Below are 15,628 nucleotides of genomic sequence, written 5' to 3'. Positions count from 1 at the left end.
TGAGTGCGGTAATGACTCTTCTGTGGTGTGTCTGGATGGTAATTTATAAAGTAGGTGTCTGTGGCTGCTCTGCAGCACCGCAGGGTCCAACGTGCTGGCAGGAACCAAGCAGGACAGGTCATTGCAGCACCCTGAGTCCACTGTTAGCTGAGGGCTCATGTCTTTGAAGAGGTGTGAAACCCCAATCCCGTGCTCTTGTGTTGGACATAAAACAGTCTCTTCCTGCTCCTCCACATGGAGCTGCTTCTGTTTATCTATTTTAGCAACTCCCTGTGGCCCTGGTGGCCCTGTTGTCCATGCCTATGGCCAGGCGTCGGGTGCCCCTGCTCCATGCACACATGCCCCGTGCCTTCTAGGGCCTTCCTGAACTCTGTCTTCCAGACTGATGGGTTTCTGGTGTTCAACCTTCCCCTCACATTGAGTGGTCCTGGTTTCTGTTACTGGCTGGACGCCAGGTGCCCACCAAGCCATTCTATCACTCTTCTCTTCCCCTGCTCCAGCGTGGGGTCCTTCCCACGGGATACAGTCCTCCATGAACTTCTCCAGCGTGGGTCCCTTCCACGGGTGCAGTCCTATGCTCAAAAGATGGTGGATGGCCCTGCTCCTGATCCGAATGGTTTGTAACACTGCTGGTTTTCATAGGGTGAGCAAGGAGTAAGGGGGTGTCAGTGCAAGGAGGGAGACTGTGTGCGACTGTTGGAGAAGTTCTGGGCTGTGAGAGGACAGAAGATGTGAGCTGTGCTGGGAAGGTTTTCTGCACACCCTGAGATAATACGTGTCAGTGGTGGTCGGGCTTGGCCACCTCTGGGTTTTGGAAGTGTAGGTTAATGGCTGGAAAAATGACAAGCATCTGGGTTTTCCAAAGAAACAGAAAATAGCTTTGTGTACAAGCTGCCATACTTTTTGGATGGAAGGTCCTTTTTGATGTGAGAGAGGGGAAATTTGAGTACCTTCAGTTACTGTGATGTTTGTAGAAAGATGAGACCTTTTCATGCCTTCATTCCTAACGCTGCTCTGCCGGGGACGGCTCCGCTGGCCGTTGGTGGGAGCACATTTCAGGTTTCTGCTGTGCCTGTGCCTTCCCAAGGGCGGTGGCCTGAGGCCTCCCTGCTCACTGGTGTCTCATCGGGCATTTTCATGTCTGGGTATTAGGATATGTGGGAGGGGAGGAGAAATGGATGCAACAGACGGTTTTTGCTGTGGATGCGAGTATAGGATTAAGGGAAACTTGTTTGCTGTGCTGAGGGGATGAAACTGGAGGAGTAAAGTTCATAAATGTACATTCCGTGTGCCACCCCCAGGACATCACTAAGACAGGGAGTTTGGTTATTTAGGTGCAGTGCCTGTTTCTCTCTTCCCACTGCACAAACACTGTTAAATTGTCCCTGCTCAGCCGTGTTTGAGCTTCAGCCTCACTGGGAAACATGATGGTTCCCTTTCATGTTCCAAACTCCTGCCGTAGGTAAGGGAGGCTGGGGGTCAGCGCATGTCCCCTGGACGTGGTGTGGTCTGTTGGCAGAGGGTCCAGCAGAGCCTCAGGATACACATCACAGCTCCGACTTTCATCATTCCCACTGGGAATTCAATGTGTAACCCAAGCCCAGCACGGCAGGGGCCTTCACGGTAACATGCTTCTGGGCTTCCAAATATTTCTTTCAGGCAAAGCCCTAACTGAATTGCTTGCTTTTTTTAAATCCTGACAATGTTATGGCAAGTCATTTATCCTTCCGTTATTGCATGTGATTGGCTGAAAGCAGGTTTTGTCGGGATGCTTTCTGTTCCCACGGGCGGTGCTGGGGGCTGAGTTTACATCTCTCCACTGTGTAGCGCTGTTGAGTGCTAGTGGGTTTTAATCCCTTGCTTGTTCTGTCATGGTCGTGTAAACCCCTAAAGCTCCCATTCATGTATGTATCCAGCACATGATTACTGATTTTTGAGCAGAAGGTCACAAGCTGTATCTGCCATCAGTGAAGTCTCCCACTTCAATTTCCTGCAATCCCCGAAGAAGTGGAGCTGAACAAGAAGCTGCTGCTGAGTTTGCCGACTGAAGGGATTATGTGCTCCTGCGAGCCCGGAGTCGTTTGGATTTACAGTCGCGTTTTTGTCCTGGTGAAAACAGCATTGTAGTGCCAGGCAGCAGGAGATGACAATGGATGAAGTGCACAAAGAGACTCCTAAGAAACCACTCTCCACTTGAAGCAGAATGTCAATAGCTTCAGTTTGTAAGATTGCAAATTGTGCTCTCTCTTCTGGTGTAAAAATGGAATTATCAACAAAAGCAAGTGTCTGACTTCCCTTCTAGTAAATATTTTTATATAGGTAAAGACGTACCCCAGGAGCTCTAAGCAATCCTTTATGACCCTGATGGCAGGACAGGGAAAAACTCTGTGGTCTGCACAGAGCCTGTGTAAATTGATCGAAACAAGTGAGAGAGACTTTCTATCTTCAAGTGAGAGCCAGCACGAGGTCCCCCACCATGCAAATATTACAGCCTGTTGCTGAAGAGGACTCCTGCCTTGCTGGGTGTGAGCAGCTGCTCGGAGGAGCAGTGTGAGAGGAGCTGCCACCACTGCCATGCCTCTTGGCTACCTGCTGAGCAGGGGAAGGTCCCTTCTCAAGCTCATTTGACATCACATGTTAAAGCCCCTGGAGCCTTGGATCTCTGAGAAGGGCTGAACCTGTCAGCAGATCCCAATCATAATCTTTCTGGTGTGAAAAATGCCCTTCCCGCCACAAGTCCATAGGGACTGACGGTTGTGGGGGAACTGATGGGGTGCTGCTGTGCTGCGTGTGCGTGGGCACGTCACGGAGGGGTGGAAGAGTGGCACAGTGCGCTGGGCGGGTGGGCGGCATGGGGAGAGCTGGCTCCTGGTGCCCAGGGGTCTGTTTTTGGCTGGGATAGAGTTAATACTCACAAGGAGCTTGGAGGGGACACAGCCGGGACAGGTGACCCAGACTAGCCAAAGCGACATCCCATACCATTCCATACCATATGGCGTCATGCTCAGCATAGGACGGGGGCTGGCTGGGGAGGAGGCACAGCTTCTCGGGGTCAGGCTGGGCATTGGTTTGGGTGAGAAAATTGCCTTGCGTATCGCCCACTTTGTATATTCAAAGTATTGTTGTTGTTATTTTCCTCTCCCTTTGCTGCCCCAGTAAACTGTCCTTATCCCAACCCACCAGTTTCATCTTTTTCCTCCGATTCTCCTCCCCATCCCATGGGGGAGGACTGAGCGAGTGGCCACGTGATGCTGAGCTGCAGCTGGGGCTGAACCACGACAACACGAGCAACCATGAGCAAAGGAGAGCGCGTTATCCTGCTAACAGCTAGAAATACTGCTTTTCTGTGCTGCCAGGGCATTGCTTGCTTTACATGCAGCCCTACTTGTGTGTGAGCCCGTGCTGCTGGGCAGGGTGGGGATCAGGTTGGTGAGTGTCCATGCTCCCACGCATGTTTTTTCCCTGTAGGTGGATGAGCTGAAGGCCAAGCTGGCAGCCCAAGAAGTGGAGCTGAAGCAGAAGAATGACGATGCTGACAAGCTGATCCAGGTGGTGGGGGTGGAGACGGAGAAAGTGAGCAGGGAAAAGGCAATAGCTGATGAGGAGGAACAGAAGGTGGCACTTATCACCCAGGAGGTCAAGCAGAAACAGAAGGACTGCGAGGAAGACCTGGCCAAAGCTGAGCCTGCCCTGGCAGCTGCCCAGGCTGCTCTGAACACCCTCAACAAGGTAGGGTGAAGATTCCTGCGGGAATCCAGTATCTCCCCTCTGCATTCAGGGGGGGCAGTGTCATCTGATAGCCCAAGTTTTTGGGTATCGTATTGACCGTCCTCCAGCTTCTTCCCAGATGGTGCATACTTGGTCCCTGATATAACTTGGAGCAGCCAGAAGTCAGTGTCAGAGGGCTCACCAGTTCTGTACCTCTGTCTTGCTGTCTGGGCCGTGTTTCTGGCTCAGACCTGTCTGCTAGCATGGAGGAGGACGTGCAGGATGGAGGGCTGGGCTCTGGGGCAGGGGCACAACCAGCTCTTTCTCCAGATGTTTCTGAGGCTGTTACCACTGAGCTGCGGGGAACGAAGCTGTACGAGGGGAGACGAGAGGCTGCCGCTGCTCTCCGGAGGGCTGGTTGTCAACTGTCCTGGGGGTCCTGTGGCCAGGAGCACTGTGTCCTTAGCTGGTCACAGCAGAGGTGCAGGAGGTGTTGCAGGACAGGCAGGGTGAAGCCCAAGCACCCTTCATTTCAGTGAGAGACAGTATCGATGCTGTTTGCTTGGGGTAGTTATGTGCGAGCGCACAATCAGCATGGCAGGAGCTGAGAACACTCCAGAATACCAACAAGGCAGATTTTACACCCAGCTACTCTGTGAGCCTTTCTCCCCAGTGGCCTAGCTGGTGCTGAGAACATTTCACAGACAGATTTCGTGTGAGCCCCACAGACTCACCTAGATGATGAGTGTGGGGCTGGCAGTGTGGGGCTGCAGCTGGCAGTGAGTGTGGGCGTCCTCCAAGTTTCCACCTGACCTGTCTCCTGCTTTGGAAAGAGATCTGTGATGGGAAGGCTCACATCTCCCTCCAAGTCTGCAGGGCAGTGGGGCAGCATCTTCCTGCAGCCCACAGCAAGTGCCTTGCTTGGCCGAGGGAGAGGACAAGGTGGGGAAGAGGGAGCAGAGATCCACAGGTGCAGTGAGGAGAGTTGGTGACTTCTTGAGCTCCTCTGGGCATCTTTCTCTCGCGAGTTCCCTGCTATTGTAGGGACAAAACAGGGTGGCCAGAGGGTTTGGACTGATCTTCTCCAGCTGTATTTGGGCTGGATTTGCATTGTCCTCTCTTTGTCCAAGACGTTCTCAGGCCTTGTTGAGTGTGATGCTCAGTGTCTGATACACACAGCTTGTCTCCACAGGTGCACTCATGGGTCACTTCTGGTTTGACACAATAAGAAGTGCTGGCACAGAAGTCTCATCCCATGTTTGGGTTTATCCAGTACCGGGGCTTCTCGGGTGGGGAGAGGACCTGTTCTTCAGCAGTGTCTTTGGGCTGTAACACTGTTACTGGTGGTGGGTAGTTGGGTACTGAGTGTGGGATGATCTCTTGGTAGAGCTGTACATTGCTGCAGACAAGATGACTCCAAAGGAAGATGCATAGGGAAATGTATAACCAGGAGATAGTCTCCTGCAGTCAGAGCATCCTTAAGTGATTCGTTTGGGGAAGGCATTTGGTACCTTGGGAGGTTTTTCCTTCAGGGGCACTCCAGGAGTTCTCATTTGGAGCCCGACACTTCAAGATGTGCCCCAGAGACATGTACCTGCAATTTATCTTGGTCTGTAGTTCACGCAGTGTCCTGGAGCAGCAAACGCCCGCTGCCCCCAGGGCAGAGCAGTGACCACGCACCAGGTGCAGCTAGAAAATCAGCATTATTCCCACGACCGCAGCCAGGCATGGCTCAGTCATGCCTCAAACTCTGGCTTCATCACAGCCCTGTTGGAAGAGAGGAAAGCAACTCGAGTCATCAGGAATGGGTTTTCTGTTTGATTAGCTTTCAGGAAACACGTGGCTTTGCTGCAGAGACGTGTTGCTTTGGCTTTTGTTCCTGGAAGGAAAAAGATTGTACAAAGGGAAAATGTTTGTCTTTTCATTAGTTTTGGGTTTGTGCTGGAGCTGTAGAATATCTCATTAGGCAAAGATTAGGGAGATGCTGGGATTTTCTCTAGGGATCTGTACAGCTGCAATAGCAGAGCACTGGAAGGCATGGTCTCCTTTACCTGCTGATCAGAGATGCATCAGAGAGCTTGACCTGCTTGCTGACATGAATAATCAGCAATATTTATGTGTGTATATGTAGTTTCTCCCCAATTATCTAAGTCGTCTTATCTAGACAGCACTGTTACTGTTACGTGCAACATTAAGAGGGAAAACAGTGAGAAAATCTGTCAGGTAGAATGCAGTAATAAGCTGCTAAGAAGCTCAGTAAGTACAGGATATGTGGATGTTTCTGTGCCAGTGTCACCTCCTAGTTTAAAAGAGGAGCAGCCATGTCTGTTTGGACCTGTAGTTATGGGTAACAAGTGCATGGGGGCGGGGGTTGGTACACAAATTATTCCAGCAAAGCCAAAACCAGTCCATCTGATCAGCGTGTGATCAGGTGAAGAGGGCCAGGCCATGTGCGTTACCTTCTCCTCAGATGCAACCTAAATCCGACTTGATTTCTGCTCCTTTTTTTGTGGGGGGAGGATTATCTTTCTGATGCTTTAAATAATCCCCTTTGGTGCCTTCAAAACCATCCCTAGCCATGCTGCTCTCTGGAGGGGGCGGCCCAGCTCAGCAGCCCAGCTCTCTGTGAGTTTCTCACAATTTACACTTTCCTTTTTCTTTTTTCCGTTTGAGCCGAGAAGCGACCGCAGGCTGGCTCAGCCCAGCTCCGGCTGCGCGGGGCGAAGGTGCTGCAGCCACTTGTGTCCCCTGCTTTAGCGTTAGTGCCATTTGCAGGGTTTGGTGGCAGTGTGAGTGCCCCCCATGGCAAATTGAGAGGCTATTTAAGGTGTTAAAAAGAGATAAGTATATACATATATGAGATAATTATATATATAATCTGTATATAAACTAATTAATTATTGTACGGGCCGTGATGAATGACATGTGGGTTATGGTAAACCCAGTACAGAGCACCTGCAAAAATGAAAAAATGCAAACCCAGATGTGAGAGTGAGTTTGAAAACTCGGGAAATCAGATTTTAGAGACAAAAGTGCCATTTTACCTCTTACAGTGCAGTTTGTCTGCTCGCCCTGTGAGGGTGCTCAGGCTCTTTCTCAGCATCCACATCCCCTGGGCTCTAAGGATTGCAGGATGTGGGGCTCAGTGCATCTGATGTTTTGGCATCCTCATCTCAATTTGGGGAGCAGGGAAGGGGAGATCAAGGCACATGGGCTCTGGGACTCCCTTCCCCTGACGGTGGGTCCTGCCCAGCTCACAGCACTTTCCAGCAGGAGGTGCGGAGATGGCTGGGCAGTCTGTGCCCCCTTGGAACGGAGGATGGCGCTTGGCCGGTGCTGCTCGGACTCTGCGCAGGTTACAGCCAGCAGAAGACAGTGACAATATCAAAAGCAATGAACCTTCCATGCAATTGCTTGCAAGGAATGTCCCCTGGAGATGGTCCAGAGGCATTTGAGGATTCCATAGCGGCTGGTGTTCCTGAGGGAGGTGGCACTTGGTGTCAGTGTCTGGTTTCTATCCCAGGGATACTCTGGTGTGCCAAAGAAGAATTCAGAGTGATTTGTTAAGATGTGACTGATTGACGCCATGAGGGAAAAGGGCAGAGCTCCTTTTACCTGGTACCCAAGTTCATCAGCGTGGCACTCACTGCAGACCTGGCTTGTCCTCGTCCCGTGGTGCCAGAGACTCTTGTGGTAAGGAAGGAAACCAGCCACCCTGTGCTGCCCAGGTCTTCCTCGCTCTCCTGGCCGGGACAGCATCATCCTCCCTCCCGTTCGGGGTAGCAGTGTCGCCGTTCCCATCATGTCATGGAAGTGCTCACCTCCTAGGGAAAAAGGTACCAGCTCAGCATCCCATTTCCCCAGAGATGCGGGCTGTTAAACACTGGCTGCTCCGCCAGAGCCCTCCCAGCCCCCCAGCACGTGTGGGGCTGGGGAGAGGCCACGGCATATACACTGCTCCCAGTCGAGCTGAGCAGGGTGCTTGGGACGGAGGAGGGTGTGTTGGGGTGCTCGGCTCTGCTCCCGGTTGGCTCCATGTCACTGAGCATGTTAATTAGAGACATTCTACACTGGAAGTGCACACAGCTCTCTATCAGCTCGATTATTAACAAAAGCTAAAAGCAAGGAGAGACACATTCAGGAATGGGTTAGTAGCAGATACCTTTATCCCAAAAATGGGTGCTCAAGGGTACCAGACTATTCCACCTTGTTTCCATAGACAGAAACAGAATATCAGAAAATATAGATTAAAAGCTATTCAAAACTGATAGAAACAGGAACTGACAGAAGTTCATATATTTTTCTTAAACGTGTTGAAACAGCCCTTATCCTTGTTTTGACAACAGCGTGTCATCTGGAAACAGCTGATTTACCCATGCTGGGTTTTCCTATGCAAAAGCTAACTCACGTGTGCGTGGAGAGAGGAGTCTGGGTGTCAGCAGATCAAACCCTCAGCATCGCGTTGTTGTCTCAGTTGCAAGTGTGTTAGGAAACGTGTGGTTTCTCCACATTTTAGCTTTTTTTCACTTGTTAAGATTCATCCCACTTAATATTAGGGACTTGTTAAAACCGCCCGTGTTGTCAGTGGAGGAGATGGGAACTCCCCCTTGGGCACGGGTGTCCCCAGAGATCAGCTGATTCTGGAGGGGCAACTGCCTGTTCACCCCAACGACTGCTCTCCTGCTTGGTTAAAGTGCCGAAATCCGGGCTGGATGATGGCCCTGTGGAAACAGGGTGCATGTGAATAATTCAACAAACCCTAATGCATGGGTGTCTCTGGCACAGGGAGTAGCTGAGCATGAAGGGAAGCTCTGCAAGGCAGTTTTAGAGGGGCTGGGGGCTGTTTATAGAGGTTATTATTTGGAAAGGTTTCCTTTTTCCTTATCCTGATCTTCTGAGGGCAGAAAACCTCCTGCTGCCCCAGGCAGGAGGGCTGGCAGCAGGGAAGGGTGGGACTCTGGGGAGGAACACTGTGCCATGCTGGTCCCAGTGGGATATAAGGAGCTGGATGCAGGGAATTGAGCACGTGTGCTGTAAACATGCATAGCGGTGATTTAAAGGCAGCAATGTTCAGGCCGAGAGAAACCCAATTTATCAGATTGATAGCTTGGGAGCCTGACTCTATTAGTGGCACAGTAAAAAGAAAGCCCATTCATTTTTGTCTAACAACCTTGTTTTCCCCTCTTCAGAAGAATCTGACAGAGCTGAGGTCCTTCGGGTCGCCGCCTTCAGCCGTCAGCAATGTCACTGCGGCCGTGATGGTGCTGATGGCCCCGGGAGGAAAGATTCCCAAGGACAGGAGCTGGAAAGCAGCGAAAGTCGCCATGGCCAGGGTGGATAGCTTCCTGGACTCCTTGATCAAGTTCGACAAGGAGAACATCCACGAGAACTGCCTCAAAGCCCTTCAGCCCTATTTACAAGATCCCAAGTTTAAACCTGAATTTGTGACCACCAAGTCCTACGCCGCGGCCGGCCTCTGCTCCTGGGTGGTAAACATCGTGCGCTTCCATGAGGTGTACTGCGACGTGGAGCCAAAGCGACAGGCTCTGAGCAAAGCCAACGCGGAGCTGGCGGCTGCCCAGGACAAGCTGGCCAGCATCAAGGCCAAAATTGCCGTAAGTGCTTGCCCTTTGGTGGGACCCATCGCACTAGTCACTTCTTGGGGAGAAATCCTCTGCTTTGGAGAAAGCTGCTTCTCTGCACTCACGTAGTTTTAAGGGAGGAGTAGGAATCCAAAGATTCGGTAGATTGTAGTCTTTTCTATCCTTTTTATTGCTGCTTTCTACATTTCATCTGTTCTTCTCCAGCATTGCTTACACCTTAAGAGGAAGGCTAATTATTGATTCTTATTATTCCAACCTAATTTTTAAAATGTAATTTATCTCTACTCATGGGTCCTCAGAAAACTCATTATCTCAAACCGGTATGTTCCCGGTGTGCTGCGCAGGGGCAGGGAGGAGGAACCGGAGGCTGATTGAGAGCACTGGTAGCTCGGAGCTGGGTTGGGCTGGCTCCCCGCACTCAGTCCCCAGCCGTGGGCATGTTTTCAAAGCTGCTCTAGTAGGAGTCTAATAATTTGTCACTGCACAGCTCCCTGTTGGCATATCTTGTGCATCATCCTTATTTAGATTTTTGCTACTTTAAAAAAATGATAAAATAGCACTGAATAGAAGAAATAGAAGAAGTTATGGGCAGCACAGCATCCCGTCTTTCGCCATTCTCCATGTCCCTCCTGCTGCAGCAGCCACCGCTTGTGCTCCAAAACCTGCCTTTTCTGAAAGTGCTGTGGGTCTGGGATCCCTCTTCGGGGTGCCGGATCCTCTGTGGCTGTGCCTTCGTACTGACACCACAGCGTGCACAAAAGTCCTGTTAATAACCAAGGTGTGTCGCCAGCTGACAGCTTTGTCTTTAAGTGACTTTGAGATATGCAACTGGAGAGGGGCAGCACAGTCCCTCCAGCTGAGCTCATCCGAGGACTCATCTCTTCCACCAGCACATCTTCATGTTAGAAAAAGCATAATTCTTTTGATGCCTCCCAGAACTTATTATTCTTAAAATGTGTACTACACTTTTTAACTAAAAATATATTGAAAACCTCCAGAGCTCTCTGGTCGCCCCTTCCTGCTGCAGATGAAAGGAGGGCAGGCACAGCACCTGAAGCGGGGATGGATTTAGAGATCTTTAGGCTCTAATTCTCCCATCTCAGATGTGAAATACAGTGCTGGGGAACTTTTTTCATCCCTTTATGTTGCTCGTTTCCAAAGCTTTTAATGCCTGAGCTTTTCTTTTTTCTTCTTTTTTTAACGAAGTGGGATTTTGTTAAAGAAAATGGCAATCTTTGGGGGGATTACTGGTACTCCACTGGCATGCACTTGCAAACCTGACTGGTTTAGGTGAGTTTTCCCCTCTGCAGATGGATAATGATACCCTGCTCAGTATGGGGGTGGATGTGGAGGTATATCCTTGCTTATCACCTGGGATATCTTGGATAGCTTCACTGATGTGAGGCTGATTCATACCTCTCAAAACCAGGCCCCGAGCTGTCACATACCCATTTTTAGCAATAAATGAAATATTCTGATTGTCAAAAATACTAAGTACCTTCCCCTCTCCTTTATCTGCCTGGGAAACAAGGTTGCTATGAATCTGGGGAGGGTAGGTGTAGAAGCAAGATGTATACTCACAGTGTCACAGATTTACAGGTATGAGCTGTTCGTCATAGCTCATAGATACTCATATATCAGATTGTGCTTGTGTAATGGGATTTTATAGATAGATGCACACATGTTCATAAGCACACAGAGACAGAAACTTTTGATGTTATTGAGGAGAGACTGCTTCATGTTTTCCAGTATCCTGGAGAGCTGCAGATATCCCTAATATAAGGGTTTTTCATTTTAAGGTTAGTTTCTAGTGTGTAGCTCAAACAGTGTTAAAGTGATTTACAAGCAGTTTAGCCTTAAGCAGTTTGCATTGGGTGCAGATAAAATCAATTATTACGTCTACTTCTCTTATCAGAAGTGAAATGCTCCAAGTGCTTGTGGGAGTCGTTGATTTGTTTTAGACCAGTTTGAGCAGCTCTGTCCAAGCAAAGGGATCTTTTTCTCCAGGTGGTTTGGGGTCTTTCTGCTCCTTCCCAGCCACAAAACACTTTGCAGCCAACCTGCATGTGAGGTGGTCCCACCAAGCACTGTGTAGGAGTGTCCCAAGGTACACGCTCTGGCAGCTTTAGGAGCAGAACAACTTTATTGACTTATATGTCATATTCCCTTCTAGAAAGAAGGTGCAGGAGGTATAGCTTGAAGATGGTGCAAGCATACTTCCAGCTGCTCAGGGAGCCCCTTGGGGTTTTGAGCACAATTTGGTGAATCAGTAGGACCTCAAGGACTGGACTGAGACCAAGGGGGCTGCAGCATCAGGAAATACAAAAGTTTGTTTTCTTAGCTGTCCTCCTCATTGCTCAGCCATCGTTGGTACTTGGCCATGAGGACCCCCTTTCCCATTTTAAATTGACACCAGGGCAGTGCCCAAAATAGATTAGTTTTGTGTGTTCTTTGCTTCTGCCCTGTGCCAAGGAGGTGAGTTACAAGCATGTAAAATAGCACAGCACATGGCTGCTCCGCACTGGCTCCTGATGCCACAACACTGTGTAGGGGCTGCACGCTGGGTGCCAGCCTGGGCAGCGTGAGTTGTGGTGCAGCTTGGCCAGCCCTGCTGCAGTGCGAATCATCTCTCAAGAAGGGTTTTCCTTAAAACTGTGCTGTTATCTTCTTTTTTTTTTTTTTTTCCATGTGCAGCGCCTCAATGAGAACCTGGGAAAGCTCACAGCCAAGTTTGAGAAGGCCACTTCAGACAAACTCAAATGTCAGCAAGAAGCTGAAGCTACAGCGTGTACCATTGCTCTTGCAAATCGGCTGGTGAGTGTCAGCAGATGCAACTCTGATGGCATGAATGGGAGGTATCAGGTGCTGCTGAGATGCGAACCATGTGCGCACAGTACGTTACATCCTCTAATTTTTTTGGAATACATTTCCTGCACTGCAGCAAGTTTCAGTAATGAGAATGATTTTGCATTGGCTGCTTTCATACATCAGGGTAGGCACTGCTCATATTTGAAGAGACTGGCTATACTCTCTTCACAGCTCTCATCTCCTTTTTGTTACTTAAATGTGTGATTAAGTACTGATGGGCCAAAACTCTATGACTCAAAAATTGTATTGTAAAAACAAATGCAGGAATATGCCAGTAGCTGTGCAGGTTTTGAAATGATAAAAAGTTAATAGTGAAAAGCTCTAAAAAAACAGTGCATGTCCCTGTTATCAGCCCATCGGTATGCATCGCTGTCTGTTGTATCTTCAAAATATGCAGCCTCCTAGTCCTCTGCGGGGGCAATGCCCTTGTCACTGCTTCACAGATAAGAGACTGAGAGATAATGGTTTCTGTTCACACTGTCCTGTTAGCAGGAGCCCCAGCTCACATCCAGTGCTGCAGTTGCCCTTAACACTTTGTGTTTTGGCTTCTACACGGGCTGGTAGCTCGGAGCAAGCCAGTTCCTCCTCCTAGCAGGGGAAACAGGGTTGCAGGAGACTGTCCTGTTGATTGAGCTCTGCCCTGGCAGGCTGTGGGGTTGGAGCTGGTTCTAGCAGCTGGGTCTGCTGACTCAAGCTTACCCTCTAGCACGTGAAGACACCATTAACATTATCTCGGTGGAGAGCCCCATTGTTTTCATGTTTTTGAAACATCTGACTCGCTAGACCTGCAGGGAAGATGCAGGTAGAGGTACAGACTTCTGTGGGTACCGACTCAGGCAGTGCACTCCCACATTGCTTCCACTGCAGCTCTTGGTGTGTAGCGTGCCTGCCTTGCCCCGTTTCAGGTGGGGGATGTGTGCTCAGCACGTGGCTCCTGCCTGAGACCTGGCAAAACTCACTGACACGCACGGCCCCTTCCTTGTGACCATGCAGCCTGGTCTTGTAGCAGTACTGAAAGAAAGGCTGCAGTGCTGCCCTTCCTCCCAGGAGCAGCAGAGATATTGTGTTCCAGCCACTCTCTTGCCCAGAGACTCCACCTGTATGTCCAGGAGAGTGTCCTGCCCGGTCTGCACGTATTCAGGGATGGAGGTTGGGCTCAGTCTGTCTTGTTGAAGCTGCTTCTGCTGGTGGGGCTGGTGGCAGCTAAGTCAGAATGCAAAGCTATTTCTAGAAGTGATGCTGGAAGCAGGTTTCTCTGCTTGTTTTACCAGCTCCTGGCTGTGTTGGGCTGTAATTTGTTTGTAAAGTATCTATCCCAATGTAGAGACGAGAACGATAGCCAAGTGGTTAAGCTTTTTTGCTTGGGACATGGAGAGTTGTGCTCAGTTCTCCATTTTTCTCCATTTCCAACTCTCAAACCTTCTTAGGTGACCTTCAGCAAATTGCTTTAGCCTGGATTTTCAGAGCTGTTTAGATTTCAGGTGGGTTTTCACAGGCAGATGAAAAAGGCTGTGTTTAGTGGGGCATCAAAGTGCTCCCGAGAACTGCACAGTTCACCTGCTGCATGCTTAGGTATTGGGAAACTTCTGAAAAAAACACTTTCATCTTTAATTTGTGCGTGCCTCCTTCGGAAGACAGGAGTGCAGCACTGCTGTACCACAGGCGGCTGCTTCGCAGACAAATTCAGGCAGGACTGTGATATACTCAGATATAAGGGGTCAAAGACAAACAGCAGATAAATCCCTTCCTATGCTGATTTAGATCTCTTTCATGGAGCCACCGAAGGAGTTTCGTGCTTTCATGTTCTTCAGGTTAAATCTCACTCAATGCTTCCAAAACCTTCAATTAAAACAGGAAAGCAGCTTTTTCATTTGAAAGAGCCATTTATGTTTCTGGGGAGATTTTGCAGGATGAGTATTTCCCCGTGCCTTTCCACAGCCTAACAAAATCCTGTTTAACGTGTGATGTGGAGGTAGATTGTGGCCCATGTAGGAGTCAGTAAACACAAAATACAAGAAGAAAATGTTTCATGAAAAAGAAAAATAGAAATGATGGTCTCACCTCTTTTCATATAAATATATGTGTGTGTGTGTAAGTGTATACTTTACACTGAATACAGCTTAATTTCACCTCGATTAGTACCACTGTAACAAACAGAACATGTTTTCTTAAAGGTGCGTGCTTAGCATGTGAATTCTTGGCTTAAAACATGAATCTTCATTCAGATACAACTGCAATATTGCGATAAGGAAAATTGTGGGGTTATGTGGGGGTTTTTTGGCTTAGCTATATTAACAAAATTGTCCTTGGAAAACAGTATGAGAAATATTTTAAAAAGATAGTGACTTGTGATGTCCCTACATGATTTTTAAAGTTTAATAATTTCCTTTAAAAGAAAGTGGTTTGATTCTGAAATCAAGATAAGACATAGGAATCAAGTTTTCAAAAACTTACTTTGGTTGCAGCTGAAGTTTTTGCGATGACAGATGCGTCTGTCCATGATCCGACAGCACTGAGTTGATGTCGTGGGCAGTAGAATCTCAGTGAAGCAACGGGAATATATTCCCTTTTAAGTGTGTTCTTTACCTTACTAATTAACTGGGATGGCTCACAGGCTCGGGGTCAGCACCTGCTTAAAAGCAGTACTTGTTCCCGTGCTTTGCTGGTGCTGGACTATATCCTTAACTGTTAAATACCTTAGCTGGTTTTCATTGTTTAGACACAGTCTTGATGATTTATTTTGTATAGCAGTTAGCTGCCTCAGTTTCAAAGCCCCCTTTTCTTTCCTCTTGAAATGTTTTGGATGCACTGGTGACCAGTTTTGGAAAGAAACCTTCCCCTGTCCAGGCTTCAGGAGAACCACAGCAGCAAACTTTGAAATCTTGAAACCATTAAAGCAATTAGGAAGTGGTTAAGCACAAACTGCTTCTCCCACCCCACTCCTGTTTGGTGTTGTGCGAATTGGGGAGACCACGCGTGGCTCTGCCTGGTCACCTGCGGGGGATGTTGCCCACTCCCGTACTGATTTCAGTCTCTTATATACACTTAAAATTAGAATGTGTAGGTGACTGGGAGCAAACTGAAAACAGTAAGAGGAGAAAGGAAGATGGGTTTGGTGCAGCCTGATCTGTGCATCAAGAGAACTGGGTGGAGGAGGGTGGTTTGATTTTTTGGGGCAGATAAAGGATATCACTCGAGTTTGGGCTTTCTGCTTTGAATATGATTATTATTTTTCAGCCTGGCAGTCCTTGCTGAGGTTTATAAGCCATTTTCATTTATGTTGAGTTTGGATGTCCACTCAAGTACGGTGCATGGCCATAACGGCTGTGATTAGTCATGTCCTCTTGTGCTCACAAAGGTGATGCCCAGGGAGGCTGGAAAGCGGTTTTACTCTGCGTTTGAAAGCATGGAGAGCTTCCCAAGCTGTGTCTGTTGATGTGCATAGAGGA

General features: G+C 48.9%; 1 protein-coding gene across 3 annotated transcripts in view; it reads left to right on the top strand.

Annotated features, from left to right (window-relative positions):
* The window catches only part of DNAH9 (dynein axonemal heavy chain 9), a 214,267-nt gene that overhangs the window by 96,281 nt on the left and 102,358 nt on the right, over positions 1 to 15,628 (top strand). For 2 of the 3 annotated variants that reach the window (XM_075770399.1, XM_075770401.1), the window contains 3 exons: positions 3,469 to 3,729; positions 8,898 to 9,323; positions 12,006 to 12,125. In XM_075770399.1, the coding sequence (XP_075626514.1) occupies positions 3,469 to 3,729; positions 8,898 to 9,323; positions 12,006 to 12,125 (807 nt within the window). The remainder of the gene's footprint in view (positions 1 to 3,468; positions 3,730 to 8,897; positions 9,324 to 12,005; positions 12,126 to 15,628) is intronic. The other variant, XM_075770400.1, reaches the window with a different exon arrangement.

Source organism: Balearica regulorum, chromosome 18, assembly GCF_011004875.1.
Source record: "Balearica regulorum gibbericeps isolate bBalReg1 chromosome 18, bBalReg1.pri, whole genome shotgun sequence".
Taxonomy (NCBI): domain Eukaryota; kingdom Metazoa; phylum Chordata; class Aves; order Gruiformes; family Gruidae; genus Balearica; species Balearica regulorum.
Note: the sequence above shows the minus strand (reverse complement) of the source record. Positions and strands in the feature narration are given on the sequence as shown.